The sequence below is a fragment of the Camelus bactrianus genome, chromosome 26, assembly GCF_048773025.1.
Source record: "Camelus bactrianus isolate YW-2024 breed Bactrian camel chromosome 26, ASM4877302v1, whole genome shotgun sequence".
NCBI lineage: Eukaryota > Metazoa > Chordata > Mammalia > Artiodactyla > Camelidae > Camelus > Camelus bactrianus.
Window position 1 is genome coordinate 31,322,451 of NC_133564.1, and position 16,218 is coordinate 31,338,668.

Consider the following 16,218-nt stretch of genomic DNA (forward strand, 5'->3'; position numbering starts at 1 on the left):
CAAGTTCTAAACTTGGAAGGCAGTCAGAAACCATCTTCCTCCTTCACACCCATTATCCAGTTCATCCATTTTTACCTGCCTAATTGTCCCTCGGATCTATTTATTTCTCTTTTTTTTTTTGCTGCTGCCATCACTCTCTGCCAAGGCCATACCCATTCAGTTGATAAAAGCAGCATTCACATATTGAGGTCTGGGGAGGTCATTCTGGCTAATACACGAGTTAATGTGAATTTGATGCTGACTAGACAGCCTGTCAATGACCTATCAAACCTACATTGTACATCTGCTTTAATTGTTTTAAAAAAGAGGGGGTGCATTGATCAGAAGTGAAGCACGTCCACATTAAAAATAATGATTAAATGCCTCCCATCCTGGGACGCCAATGCTGGTGCTTCTTCGATGGTATGACTCCCTCCCCAGGTGTCAAGGTCACACTGACTCACTGCGTACGTGCTGGTTTGTTTGGTTTTGTTTTAAAACCAAGTGGCCTGCTTGATGAGAGGATATAGCCAATGGTAACAATAAAATAATGGGGTGACAGAGTGGAAGAGGATGGCCAGGAGGCTTTGAGGAATCAAACACCCCCGACATGGCGTCCCTGACTTGTGTGATGTTCTTTGTTCGGACAAGACATAAAACTGTGCTGAAAACCATGCTTTTCCAGAGCAGTTCCTCAGAGTCATCTGGGAAGCAGGCTTCTGGGCTCTAGTCCTCAGTCTGGCTCAATTAAAACTCTTTTCTACTCCTATAATAGACTGTTGGTTGATTATTTTCATTGACAGTAGTCTGGGCATATGTCTACAGGGGGACCTACCATACTGGCTTAAAAGACATGACTGGCACGGTGAGCCCCTCCTGTCCCAGGGAGGGGCACGGTCAGCTCGTGGGCAGTGCCAGAGGAATGTCACTGTGTTATGTTTTACAGTTTTCCAGCCTTGGCTCTGCCACTTCCCAGCTATCTGACCAAAGTCAAATGACTTCACCTATTTCCGTTTGCTTCTCTGTGGGGATCATGGTAGCTCCTACCTTACTGGGAGGATTCGATGTCTTAACGTATATAAAGCATTCAGAACTTCAGTGGGAAGCATCTGAGAAATGTCAGTTACTATAACTTTGCCCCGGAACAGCACTGCTCTCTGGCTTTGGACCCAGCAATGGCTTCGGTGCCTGAAAATTATGATACAATTTCAAGGTATGTGGAAGGAGCCCAGGAATCAGATTTACGGAAGCAGGGAGAGTCCTGATCTTGGGCCTGACAAATGTGGACAAGCCAGGATGCTTCTCTGAGCTGTATTATCATCTTTGAAATTATGTTTGGTGGGGGGTGTTTAGATTGAGTTCTCCCAACCTGAAATCCAGGATATCGGGGGACCTGGGAATGTGATAATGGAGGTTCTCAAACTAGGCTGAATATTTCAGACCTAAGAGAAAACATAGAAATACGTAGGAGTGGTAAGTTTGATCACACTAACTAAATGCCAAGTTTCTGCACTTGGAAGGAAGTAGATTAATTCCTTGTAAAAACACTATTTACTTAATACTGACTGGCAATCTGGGTTGGCAGTTACTTAGCTTTACAGACTAAAAATAAAAGTAAAATTAAGTCACCTTTTAATTTAAAAATGCCATTTCCCAAGCAGGTCTTTTTTTTTTTTTTTCAAAGCATGTAATCTTTGGGTGAGATGATAATGAAAAGGGCCATTGGTGAAAACTGAGGCTCTCAATGGACTAGATAAGCTTTAAAGTCCTTTTTGCCTCTAATGCTCAGAGGATTACTCCAAATTTCTCTAAGGCAATCAACTATCACAATTTATTTTGCATTTAATTTTCATTCTGTGGCCTCCAGGGGAAAATGTCTTGCTCTAAAATTTCAGGGGAAAAAAAAAAAAGCCCAACCAAAGATCCAAATGAGGGTTCTAAAAAGTAAAGCAGGGAATTTAAAAAGCTAGAAAATATGGTTACCCGGGGCAAAGAGGGTGGGAAGGGATAAATTGGGAGTCTGAGATTGGCAAATATTAACTACTACAGATAAAATAGATAAAAAATCAAATTTCTTCTGTATAGAACTGGGAATTATATTCTTTATCTTGTAGCAGCCTCTAATGAAAAAGAATATGAAAATGAGTATATGTATGTGAATGTAGGATTGAAACATTACGCTGTAGACCAGAAATTGACACACTGTAACTGACTATATTTCAATTCAAAAATTAAAATTAATTAATTAAATAAAAGCTGCAAAGGCCAGAAGAGAAGACAGAAATGAACTTCAGGTTTTAAAAAAATAATACAAAAGGGTCAAATGGCCTGGAATAGAAATGACAATGGAGCTGGGAAGAGTAAAAGGCACTTCTGTTCATCTGAGTGTCAATTCAGAGTCACTGTGTGTCCCCAAGGGGCTGAGAAGTGGGGAGGGAGGGCTAGGGGCCATTACCCATCAATTTTAGGAGTGACTGTGGGTCCAAGGTCCGTGCGTGGTCAGGGTCTGGAAGAGCAGCCACAGGTTTTCTGTTTTCAGAAGCCACTCATTTTGCTGGCTCTTTGGGCGGCCATGAACCTGTTCTCCATCAGGACACACTAGGATGCAAACCTGGGAACGGGAAGGTGGGGCGACAGGCAGGTCTAGTGAGGCCGGCGGAACAGGGATGGCTTCCTCCCAAGTGCACAGGGTGCATGCAGGTAGGGAGGGTATCGGCATCGCTCACGCCGTGTCAAAAGCACTCAGAAGACAAAGTGCTATATAAACGAGTTACCTGTACATGAGATATTCTTAACATCCCCATTTTACAAACCTAAGGAAATAAAGACCAACCAGATGGGAACAGGAACGGATGTGTAGGTAGAGTTTGCTATAGCAAGGGAGACAGCCAGGACCACCTGTGTTTGGAGGACACTCAAAGGCAAGCAGAGAAGTGGGGTAGCTTTATAATGGAAAAGGGGTAGGTTTCCCCAGTGCCCTCATTGGAAGCTGATGGTCTGGGGAGACCGCAGGTGGGCCAGCTATGTGACTGACTGAGGGTGCCTTTTTAGCTTTTTCTGGTTGGTCCTAGTTTGGAAGCAGCGACAGAAATTAGGGAAGCTGTCAGCTCTTCATCAAGTCCTGACCATCTGGGGCTTATTGTTACCTGGTTTTGTTTTTGTTTTTGTTTTTGTTTTTTACTTCCTGGATCGTTCTAGAGCCAGGTCTGACTTCCTATAAGTCTGACTTATAGCAGGCTGGCTTCTGGGCTGGTTACTGTACGTTAGCAGGTTGGTTTTCTGGACAGGTTGCAGCAAGTTGTGGGTCCAACTTCTATTTTTATATATGGCCTGTGCATTGTCCATTTGATATTCAGTCTCTCAACCCTTAGGTGTGGGTCTGTACAAAAGGAAACTGGTTCAAATAGGTACCAACATCGATTCTCGGGGTCCTGGAGGGGGACTTGGGGTAGCCTACACCACATCCAGTACATCAAGACGCCTAATGGAGATGCTATATTCACCTGTGAAAGGTCCGCACAGTCTAATGAAGGCATCAACCATCCCTTTCAAAAAGTAACATCATTATGTTGTTTCTCCTACTTGCCGATTTGCTCCTAGACAATGAGGAACAGGTCTAGAATGATGTAACCAACAAATCATGGGTAGCTCTGTTTTCAAAACCCAGGAGAACATTCTCAAAGGGGCCTTTGGAAAAGCATCCTTGCAAATACTTCTTTCTGTAAAATCTGTTCTGGTTTTTTTTCTTTTTTTTTTTTTTTTGGTGGGGGGTAGGATAATTAAGTTAATTATTAATTTAATGGAGGTACCGGGAGTTGAACCTAGGACTTCATGTATGCTAAGCACGCGCTCTACTACTGAGCTCTGACCTCCTTCTCTGTAAAATCTGAACCTCTTCCCTTCTATGAACTGACCCCGAGGGATCTGGCAGGACAGGAGCCTGAGTTGGCTGAGGCATGCGTCTGACCAGAGCAGCAGAGACAGGCTGTGTACTTGAGGTCACCAGCCCGAGTTCCAAGGCCCTTTTCTATTTGCCTGTGAAGGGAAGCAGAATATGTCACCCCAGAACAGGCCAGTTTGGCATATTGATTCTTTTAATTAAATGACTTAAGAAATAGCAGGTGCAAGAGGGACATTGACTTCCTTTGTCCTCCTGAAACCAGGAAGTAAATCTCCCACAGGAAAGGTACCCTCCCTGTACCAAGAGGTAGGGAGATATCCTTCCAACCAGAGACATGGAATTCAGGGCCAAGAAGCCTGTATAAACAAACCTTGCCACTGCTTCATTCATTTATTACCCCAAGCCCAAACGCCTTTGTCTTGTCCATTCTTCATAAATGTATTCTTTCTTTGTCTAAAGGGCATAAAAGCTGCCTGTGTTGGTCACTTCTTTGAGTCTCCTATCTTTGGGGCCCCCATATGTCTGAAATTAAATGTGTTTTTCTCCTGTTCGTCTGTCTTCTGTCAGTTTCATTATTAGACCAGCCAAGGGACCTAGAAGGGCGACGTTGCCGTCCCTACACCTGATGGTCCCCTTCCTGGGAGCTCAGACAGAGGTAAGTGCCACATTCATGATTAGAGCTTGAGCAGTTAGAAAAAAAAATGTGTTTAAAGAGCTAACTGCCAAGTGTCCACAAATCCGATTGTTTCTGACGATTAGGATTAGAGAATAAATGGTTGTCAAACGAAGGGATGGGGCGCCATCCCTGCATAATTTCAAGGGGAAAAAAATGAATTCCGTTCTCTCTGTAAATAGATACTTGATGGGCAGCATGAGCCAGAGCAGCCAGAGGATGCGGAGAGCACATAAAAGCTGGCTTAGACCGGCTCTCCTGTGGCTTCATAGGTTCTTTTGCTAGAAATGCACCCAAGAACACACCTGTCCTCCCCCGCTCACTCCCACCGCCTCCGGCTGGTACAGTCCATCCAAGCCCAGAGACCCCGGCTCCAACGCCAGCTCTGCAGGAGCACCTGCCCTGGTTGGATGGCCCTGGCATGACCCACCGCCCTTTGTCTCCATTGGACTTTGTCCAAACGTTAGTAAACACATACACTGTGGCATCACAACTGCTTTTTTATACATTGTTCATCTCTCACTGTATGTAAGTCTCTTTAAGGCAGGTCTGGATCTTGTTTGTCACTGTTTCCTCAGTGGGCAGTAAAGGGAAATCCACAGCGTCCACATTAGCTCGTGTGTGAATGGCTCAGTTTGTGATGCTAAGATGTGTGCTTGGAGTCCGTGAGCCCCACCGGTCCTGACACTCGCTACCTTTGGTCAGTTGCAGCTCCCTGTCTCCATCTCCTGTCAACAACATACAAGTAGTTTCTGTCAAGTCTCTTCAATGCTCATGGATTCATTTTTTTCAGAGGAAAAGAAGATGGGCATCATTATGGTGGCAGAAAGAAAACTGTGTCACAAAGGCTGTAAGAGCGTGGGGTCTGAAGTCCATGCCTGCAGCCTCTCAGGACTCCAGGGGTGAGGAAGTTCTGGGTTTAATCGGCACGGATGGACAGGAATATTCCACTCATCAGGCAAAGGATGCCCGGCTGGGAGGAAGGAATTCATCGCATCAGTCTTTGCCTGGGCCAGGCTGAGGGAAACCCTCTGCTCTGACTTGATACCCTCAAAGCAACTTTCTAATTGTCATTTGTCTTCCCAAGTAAACGTTCCCTCAGGGAAAGGTGGCGCTGATCAAAACCCTGAGTATTTTTATTTGCGAGACGTGCAGAGTTTTCATTCTACCCGGACAAACTGGCATTCTGTTTTACACACCAAAGGAAACATGAATTATGTAGAAGGCAAAGCATCTGATGTTTCTGACAGCTTTGCCCTTAGGTCACATCTTCCCCGCTCTGTCTTCCTGCCGTCTCTCACCCAGCCTCTCTGTCTCAGCTCTCTCTCTGTTTTTCCTCTGCGGGGTCCCAGAGCCATATCATCAAAAAGTCTCCCACCCCAATGCCAGCAAGTTCCAGCAGGAAAAAGTCCAAGACTTCCTTGCATGTAATATTGTCTGTAATATTTAATGAGAACTAGTTTTACTTACATTTCCCACTAAGCTGTACATAACTGCCACCCCTAGACCTGCAAAGTTCCCAGCAAACCGAACAAACTCTCTAAGGTTATCACCCGGAGCCAGATACTCACATTTTCTGATCGGAGCTTCTTGGCCGGACATCCACCATCCCTGGGGTGAAGCATGTAATACAGTCGGACTTTGCTGGCATGTTTTCGACTCTGGGAAAGAAAAGCAGAGGCAGAAATTTCATGCTGTGAAAGAGAAGGCATAGTGAATCCTCAGAAACTTATCCAGTGCTTGCTTGCAAATGCCAAGAAGCATTTCCATGAGAAAATACTTGAGTCCGTTCCTGTGGGTCACGTGCGAGGAAGTTTCCGAGAGGCTCAGTGACTTGCTCAAGGTCACAAAGCCGATATGATTTCAGGATGAGAAAACGTAGTTTTGGGTGGGAAGGGAGAAATTGGGAGTTTGAAATTTGCAGATACACACTACTATATATAAAATGGATAAACAGCAAAGTCCTACTGCACAGCACAGGGAACTACATTCAATCTCTTGTAGTAAACTATAATGAAAAAGAACATGAAAATCAATATATGTATGTGTATGTATGACTGAAACATTATGTTGTCTGCCAGAAATTGACACAACATTGTAAACTGACTTTACTTCAATTAAAAAAAAAACATAGTTTCTTCTGTAATTAAGTATAGTTGATTTACAATGTTGTGTTAATTTCTGGTGTGTAGCATAGTGATTTGGTTATACATATGATGTATGTATCTATTCCTTTTCATATTATTTTTCATTATAGGCTATTACAAGACATTGAATGCAGTTCCCTGGGCTATACAGTAAAACCTAGCTGTTTATTTTATATATAGTAGCTAGTATCTGCAAATCCTGAACCCCCATTTTACCCAACCATGCACTCCTTTCCCCTCTGGTAATCATAAGTTTGTTTTCTATGTCTGTGAGTCTTTCTGTTTTGTAAATAAGCTCATTTGTGTCATTTTTTTTAGATTCCGCATAGAAGGGATATCATATGGTATTTTTCTTTCTCTTTCTGGCTTCCTTCACTTATAAGGTAAAACCACTGGGATCTTTAAGCCTGGAGTGAATAATAAGTTTAATTGTCCTCTGAAGTAAGAACAGGTCAGCAGAGGGAGTAATACAAGGATCAAATGTGATGAAGAGCTAGGTGCCCCGCCTCCTCTCTCACTCCTGCTGCCCCGCCCCAGGGAGCTGGGGACGAACCGCCCCAGGAGCCGGGCAGGCACACAGCACCTCCAGTGGAAGCCTGATCAGAGCCAAGCTACACGCAAGTAGGCAGATGCATCTGAACAAATAAAGCCGCAGCTCCTGCAGACGACCAGGACTGTGGGCTTCCGTCCGTACTGACTGGTCCTTGCCCAGCATGGAGACACTGATCCCTTCCTGCTTCCATTTTCCACAACTCCTTTGCTCAACTGAGAGCCCAAGTAAACTCCCTTTAAGAAAACAGGACTTCTAGTGGAGGAGGGTATAGCTCAAGTGGTAGAGCACATGCTTAGCATGCATGAGGTCCTGGGTTCAATCCCCAGCGCCTCCTCTAAAAATAAACCTAGTTACCTCCCCTCTAAAATAAGAAATCATTAAGTAATAGAATAACAAATAAATAAATAAAATGTTTTTTAAAAAAGAATACAGCGGTTCTAACTTCCCAGTTGCCACCTGAGGCAGGATGGTAGACTGGAAAAGCACACCAATAAAATCGTCAGGGGTCCAGAAACTCAGTTTCGGCTCCACCACCTTCTAACTGTGTGATAGCAGACAAATCACTTACTCTAATTTGTTTCTGGCCAAAATGAGTCTCCTTTGCTCCATGGATAAGGTGAACATCACATGAATATTTATCAGAGTTGCCATGAGAAACAAATGAGATACTGTATATGAAAATCTCCAGTCCACATAATGCTTCACATCCCTTACTGCTGACTGCACCTGTCCTAACTCTGAGGTCGATGTGGTCTCTAGACCGTGAATTCTCCTTGAATCCACCGCTACCAAATTCCAGTGCTCCACCCCCTTTCTTTACTCAGGGACTATTTCCTTCTTTTCCAAGCCTTGGTCCCCTTGTTCATTCAACAGTTAGGTTCCAGCCAATCTCCTGAATGATGGTTTCCCTACATGGATGGGCCTCAAAGGCAAAGCAACTTTCAGAGCACACGCAACAAACTGCATCTTGTTTACAGGACTGTTGTAAATCCTTTCTGTCTGGTTCTCCTCATTGATCACTTTTTTAATCCCTTCATTGTGCCTACAGCAAGAAGACCGTACTTTCAAACAGTCCCTGGACACTTACAAGGTCTTTAAACGGGTTTAAAAGTGCTATCAGAACATGAAAAATATTACAGACATTAAAAAAGTACTGAAGTGTGATTTTTGAAATATACTGGTAGCCATTTCTAGGTTGCATAGTAAGTTTTAATCAAGGGTTGCCTGGAGTCTTGTTTGCCTGGGAGATGCTTAGGACCTACATGAACACGTATCAGATGATTTCAACATCATTGTTCAGTTTCTGCATCTTTTTGAGAAAGATATTGTACAAACTAGCATTTTCTTTTTTACAGATAACTATGTGGACTCCTAAAATGTGTATGCCTTTTTTTACAGAATTGTGGCTTGTTTTTTTTTTTTTTTTTGGAGGTTACGGGTAGGCATGCTGCTACCATCAAAAAAAATAAATAAAAAAGATGTCAAAATCTGTAGGACCCTGAACGTGGCCACAGAGCCTGGGCTGGTGAAGAAAACACACAGACAGGTAATTGGTGAAAAGACAAAGTGGAAACAGCGTGAACTCAAATGTAGCTGAAGTGGGTTTTCAATTTTGCATTTGTTCCCACAGAAGAACTTCTTATCACAGTCCTGGCATCATCAATCTATTCAGAGCTCTGGATTCCCAGGGAACAAAATCATGGCAAAATTGGAAACTGCATCATACAGCTTGTTTTGTGGGGTTTTTTTTTTTTTCTCTCTCTCTCTCTTTCCTAAAATATTACATTTCTTTCAAAAAGACTATTTCCAGCCAAGGCAGAGTTCACTGGGTTATTTAGGGCTTTTTCATGATTTTGTTCTTTGAAGACCTGTTTTTCTCCTTCCATTTCCCAGCCTCCAGAGCTGATGGAAGGACTGTCTGGTGTCTGGATGAAGAGAAACAGAGCCTCAGCAAAGATGCTGGATTGATGGCAGAGACGCGTGGCTCATCCTTTAGCAACATCCCTTGTCTGGTCCTCTCTCTTTCTTCTGCTGCTTTCTCCAGGCTGCGAGGGCTGGAGCTGATGCCTCCCCACCTGACTGCCGGCAGGAAGTAAAAACCCCAGAGACAGTCCATTCCCCAGTGAGAGGAGAATGGAGCCTCCCCTCAGTTAGTCTGAGTCAAACCCAAAGCCACAGTGATGTTGACTGACAAAGGGAAAGAGGTTCCCATGAGAATGCTCCTGGGTGCTCGCCCAGCCTCAGCCCTGCAGCTCTGCCTGGATCCCTCTCCTTTCTTCCGGTCACATTCACAGACAGGACACGGAGTCACCTACAGCGTCTTCCTCCAAATGACTTTCTCAACTACCTTTCTCTCAACTTCCCTTAACTACCCCAAATTGCTTGAAATTTAGCACCGTAATCACATCCTCTTAGTTTATTCTAAAAGCAAACTCTTCCCCCTAAGAGGTTCAAACAGAATTTGAGCAAAGATATCCACTGCAGTGTTATCTCAATAGGAACCAAAACAATTGGGGAGACAGGTTCAAGCAGCCATGGGATGCTCTGATGTTCAGTTGGAAATTGAAAAAAATGCCTTCTACATAATGAATGTTGGATGGAAAACACTAAACTCAAAAATGCTGGTGTACTATGATTACAATTAAATAAAAATTCATATGTGTACCAGTAAGAGGTGGAAGGGAAAAAGGAAAAAACAGGATTTATTAGAGTCAAGGAAGTGTGGATGGTTTTCATTTTTAATTTTTGTAACAAATTTGTCTTTAACAGAAAAAATGAGAATAACTTCACAATGCTCAAAAGCCTTTGTAATTCTTCATTAAGTATACTGTACATATGCGCAATAACGTATTGCAATTAACTGTAATTAGTAAAAAGCATCACTGGCCTGGAATGCGTTTAACATATACTGGTATAACTGACCACTTTTTAATCTCTCCTTGTTAATGTCGTATCAACATTCAGAATGTATATTTATTTATATAGGTTGTTTCCATGTCTTGGTTATGGTAAATATGCTATGAACAACCTAAATGTCCATCAACAGATGATTGAGTAAAGAAGTTGTGGTAAATATACACAATGAAATACTACTCAGCCATAAAAAATAAAATAACGCCATTTGCAGCAACATGGGTGGACCAGAAGATTGCCATACTAAGTGAAGTAAGCCAGAAAAGAGAAAGAAAAAGACCATTTGGTATCACTTATATGTGGAATCTAAAAAAAAAACAACAACAACAACAAAAAAAAAACAAAAACAGGTGAACTTATTTAGAAAACAGAAAAAGACCCACAGACATAGAAAACTAACATAAGGTTACTAGGGGGAAAGGGGGTGGGGAGGGATAAATTGGGAGTTTGAGATTTGCAGACACTAAGTACTGTACATAATACAGATTAACAAAAAGGCCCTACTGTGTGGCACAGGGAACTATATTCAATAAGTTGTAATGGCCTATAATGAAAAAGAATATGAAAAGGAATATACATGTATATATATGTATAACTGAATCACTATACTGCACACCAGAAATTAACACAGCATTATAAACCCACTCTATTTCAATTAAAAAAAAATTTTTTAATTTTAAAAATGCATGTTCTTTTTTCATTGCAATTCTTGGTACTTAGATGAAGCCTACTTAACCCAAGAGCAGTACATGCTGCTTCAAAATTTTAAACTTTATTTTGGTACATACAAATGCTATGGCAAATATGTGTACGTTTCACAGTGAGGTCACTTAAACCTTCTGAGTGTGAATGGAGACTATGTGTCAAATCCTGTCCGGATAACCAAACCAAGAAGGCCTGGAAGAAAGTGACCCCTGAAACTGGCTTGTGTCATCCAAAAAAAAAAAGCTCAAACAACAGCACGTCCTTAAGACTTTTTCAAAGATTCATTAATACCTCAAATTTGTGCTGCTTTCAAAAGCTCAAAAAGACCAACTGCCACCTGAAAGGAACTGTAAAGAGAAAAAAATACACATCTTACATGTTAAATGTTTATGTGACAGTGTTTGAAGAGGGAAAAGGACCATAACTTTCAGGGGGGAAATAAAAACAGGAAAAAGAAATTACAATCTCTTTCAATTGCACTGAGAGCCAATCCCAGGTTCTTTCTTGCATTAATATTTGCATTTTAAGCAAAAAAATCATTACTTTCATTCAAACCACATCAACCTGAAGCTTCCCAGATAGGCCAGAAATTACCAACTCTTCCATTTTAATTAAAACCTTTGCCCCCGTGGCTGGGCATTGTGTGAGGGCAGCCTTATCTGCAGATTAGTTTTTTGGGGCTGAAACAATCCCTTAGCACTGTTAAGAAATAGTCGAAAGTTGAAAATTCAGGCCAGCCTCCTCTTTGGGGGGATAAAGGATGAGACAAACATCTATTTCAGATGCACTGCTGTGAAAGGAGAGCGGGAAGCACACAAAAATAGAATGGCTCTGTGCTTCACCTAAATAGCCATCCTCCACGATCACACTTTCCTTAAAACCATTCGTAGCTCAAATCTGCTTCCCACAAGGCTATGGATTTCTGGTCTCATAAAATGTGGCGATAACAAAGCAACTTCGTATTTGCAAAATGCTCCCAACTGCCTGCAAAGTCCTTGCGTATTCAGCCTTCATTTTACCGTCCCATCACAGTTGTGAGGCTGGCAGGAGAGGTGTGATCTCAAATAAGCGTTAAGATCCATTGCCAATACCCTGGTTAAATCTTCACCGTCTTATTTCATCACAGGTATCTAATTATACCAGAAACCAGCTAAAAGAAGCCCAGGGCCATAAGAAAAAGAGAAAAGTTGGAACAGATGGATAATTACAGAACAGGGGTTCTCACCAGCCACCAACATGGAGGTATTTCCACTTGTTCTGGGGTAAAGCGGAGCCAAAAGGGCAAAGATAAAAAAGGGTTAACTCCCCAGCTGCCTGAGGATGACTGGCTGATGTCAAACGGGGGCTCCATTTCTTAGGAAGGAGGAGAGGATGCGCTGATGGAATCCCACTGAACACCGAGGTTGAGGTCCCCGGGCTGAGCCTTAGAAAAGCTGCAGGGCATCCTTATGAGGATGTCAAGGTTAAGTGCAGATAAACCCAGAGGAAACCACAAGTGCTGGAGATTCCCTCGGATGAGCGGGGCTCTTTCCTGGAGTTGCCGCATCACAGGAAGGAGGCTGGACACAGAGACCTACAGTGAAAGGCGGGCCAGCAGGAAATCTAGGAAGAGAAGACTGGCCCCCAAAGAAAGGCTTTCCCAATGCAGAGAAGGAAGAAACGAAACTCCCCTGCCCAAGGCCCCAGGTGCCAGACCTCCGTCCCAGGCTGCTGGGCTACTGAAACGGTCTGTAATCCAGTCCCACAGCTGGAACTGGACCAGAAGATCCTAAGAGGGTCCAGGTGCACCAGCGAAGTGTCCGAGGCCCTTCCCCACACACGGGGGCCGTGCAGCAGGCCTTAACCTCCCGTTCTGATGAGCGGCTCAGAAAGAAAAATGACACGATGCAGAAGAAGCCTTTGGAAAAAAACCCTCCAGAAGGAGACATCAAGGAATTTTTTTCCTTGCAAAATATTTCCCACGATAAATAGAAGATTCACCCTGGAATTTGACACAACACTGTAAAATGATTATAAATCAATAAAAAATGTTTAAAAAAATAGAAGGTTCACATGGCACAAGTTTCGTGCCATTTAATTTAAGAAAAGATGGGGATAAAAGCTCCAAGGTGAAATAAGACAGCAGATTCAGATGAAGACGTACCACCTGAGTTAATAAAGTAAGGTCAACACAAATATGACAGCTTAATTTTCAAGGCCTTTCACAGCAGGGCAGGAGCAGAAGCAACACTGTGGACCAGGGTGAAGTCAAGATCGAGTCACTCCCTAAAATGCAGAACAGGAGAAAGAAGTGGGGAAAAATGACATTGGACCCCGGATGTTCGAAAAACCAGAACAAATCCAGTGTGCCTTTGGTCACAGGATAAATAGACAAATAAATGGAATAGAATTGAAAACTCCCCCAAACAGACCCAATCGTTTGGGACCAAAAAGAAAACCAGGAAAACATATCTGAATACGCATGTGATTGGAAAGTTTTCTGAATCACAAAGCAAAAGAAACAGGACTGACAGATATGGCGAAATAAATAAATATATATATTTGTAATCTGAAACACATATATGCAAGAAGGAAACCACAAAGTAGGAGCAAGAGGAAAAAGAAAGCGGTCTAACACCTGTAAGATAGGTTCTACCAAACATGCCAGAAAAAAACATTAAAATAGGCAAAGGATATAGGAATCGTAGAAACGCAAACAGCTCAAAGATCCATAAAAGGAAGTTCATCCTAATTGTACTGTATATTTTTTAATTAGAATACGTATATTTTGGAAAACAAATATATGTATATATATATATGCATGGCTGGGACATTGTGCTGTACACCAGAAACTGACACAGTGTAACTGACTGAACTTCAATTAAAAATTTTTTTTAATTTTTTTAATATATAGCTTCACCCACTAAATTGGCAAAGATTTGCAAAATAGACATATCCGTATCAGTGAAGATACAAGGAAACTAAGACTTTTGTACACAGCTAATAGGCATGCAAATTGACACAATTTTCACGGATGGAAATTTTGCAATATAAATTCAAAAGGCAAAAACTCGTTTGATCCGACAATCCTATTTCTATGAATTCATTTTAAGGAAGCAATCAGACATGTACTGCCATTTACTTATAATAGTGAAAATGGGAAAATAAGTTAAATGTCCTAAGTGAGAGGAATAAATATTATAATTTATCCATGTGACAGATTACCAAACTGCTATTAACGAGCATATTAATGATATTCAATGACATGGGAAATATCTATGAAATAATACTGAGAAAAAAGGTCTGTTTCAAACCAGAATGTAAGCGATTGCCAAATTTTTTAAACAAAAATACGTATGAGCACGTAGACACAGCAAAAGTCTAGGAAGAAATACACCAAATGGTTAATATTATGTAACACGGATCCCAGGTGACTTTAACATAGCCTTTTTTCCTGAATTTTCCAAATTCCTTAAGGGACCTAATCATTCCAGTAATTAGAAGGTAAAAAAAATCACAAGTTTAAAGGTGCATTCCAATTTTGATGATTTCCCATTGTAACTGCTTTAGCTTAGGATGAGGAGAAGTCTCAGAAAGACCAAGAGACTTGCTCAAGATCTCACAACTTCCCGATTCTCAGAGAACAGGGAATACACCTGTGTTGTTCATTATCATACACCCAGCATCCATCACCGTGCCTGACCCAGCCGGTGTTGGATACAGTCTTGTCAAATGAAGGCGTGAAAGCAAGAAGGAGGTTGATCCCAGAATGGGAGCCCAAGATGCCTGATGCCTTAAAACGACTGTGCCCGTAATCGCTAGAGGTTTCCTTCCATTTGGAAAATAAAACCAAATCCACCTCCCATCTCTTTCCATCCCTACCCGCCATCAGCAGCGCAGGTCCAAGAGGAGCTGGGAGCCTGCAGACCAGAGACATCTAGACACCGACCCAACAACCCCTGCAGGCATTCTGCAGAGCGTGCACACACTGGAGGAAAACCTCTGAGCAAGGGGACTGAAGGAAACTGAGCTTAAACATGAACTCTGAGGAAACCAAGGAATCACTGCAGCTGCTACAGAAGTCCAGACCCACAGTGTGTCTTCCTGACACAGCCACCACGGCAGGGGCAGAGCCAGCAGCGGGAGGAAGAGGTCTGGGACAGGCAGAGCCCACTCCTCCACTGTTTCCAAGAATCCCAGTTCACCAAATGCTGGCTTGGTCCATATCACTTGACCTGTAGGCAGACATGTAGGATGCAGCCGAGGGTGACACGTCACCTAGTTTTTAATTATAGGACCCCAGGCATTTGTGCTGCTATGGACTGAACTGTACACCGCACCCCCCTCCTAAATTCCCATGTGGAAGCCTGGACTCCTGATGTTACTGTATTTTGGGGGTCGGTAATGAAGGGTGAATGGGGTCAGATGGCTGGGGCCCTAATCCAATAGAAATGGTGTCCTTTTAAGACAGAGGAGTAGACACCAGAGAGACCTTCTTCTTTCCACGTGCACAGAGGAAAGGCCATGCCAGGACACCACAAGGAGGTGGCTGTTTTGCAAGCCAGGAAGCGAGGCTTCAGCAGAAACCATGCCAGCGCCTTGATCTTAGACTTCTCGCTCCAGAACAGTGAGAAAGCAAATGTCTATTGTGTAAGCCCGCAGCCTGTGCTGTTTTGTCTTGGCCGCCCAAGCTAAGACAGGTGCCGTCGCCTACACTAGGTGCCCTCTTGGGAGGTCCTTCTTCTTGTACACAATAATCAGCCCACTTTTCAAAAGCAAATCGCGTAAACTTAAAGTTTCTAGAATTAGGTCACTTCACTTTTTTTTTCTGAAATATTTTAAAGAGAGCATTTGAAATGAGAAATGCTTATCTTAAACAAGCACTGGGGGAAAATCCATTTTTGTTGGAGAAAAACTTACACGGTGAGCCCTGCAGCATTCCTGACTGTGTAAACACGTTTGCACCAAATCTGTACTCCTGTCTGCCTACCCAGGTGCCGACACCGGTGCCTTACAATTTCAAATCAAAGTCTTGCAACTCAGAAAAATTACATCCCCACCAAAATACAGAGGAACTATTTTTCCATGGTGTGAGGACAGAACTAAATACGTCTCCACGATGTCTGTGCATTTTAAGCAGAATCACATGAAAAAATAAGAAAACGCCAGAGGATAAATAATGCAATAACCTCATCGAAAGCCTCTCTTTTGCTGCTTGGGGAAAGGAAAACAAAAATGGTATTTTCTTCCCCCCTCCAGAAACTCCCGTAAAGAAGTTGAAGTTGGAGATGAGGGGGGTGGGGGAAGATAAAGCCAGTGAGATCCGTGATTAAAGTCAGAGAAGACAGGGGATTTGAAACAACAAAGC

General features: G+C 42.7%; 1 protein-coding gene across 5 annotated transcripts in view; it reads right to left on the minus strand.

Annotated features, from left to right (window-relative positions):
- ZMAT4 (zinc finger matrin-type 4) overlaps nt 1–16,218 on the minus strand; it is a 420,999-nt gene that overhangs the window by 310,272 nt on the left and 94,509 nt on the right. For all 5 annotated transcript variants that reach the window (XR_012502429.1, XR_012502427.1, XR_012502428.1 and 2 more), the window contains exon 3: nt 6,125–6,214. Coding sequence is in view for 2 of the 5 variants with exons in the window: in XM_045518776.2 (XP_045374732.1) it covers nt 6,125–6,214 (90 nt within the window). In the remaining 3 variants the exon portion in view is untranslated. The remainder of the gene's footprint in view (nt 1–6,124; nt 6,215–16,218) is intronic.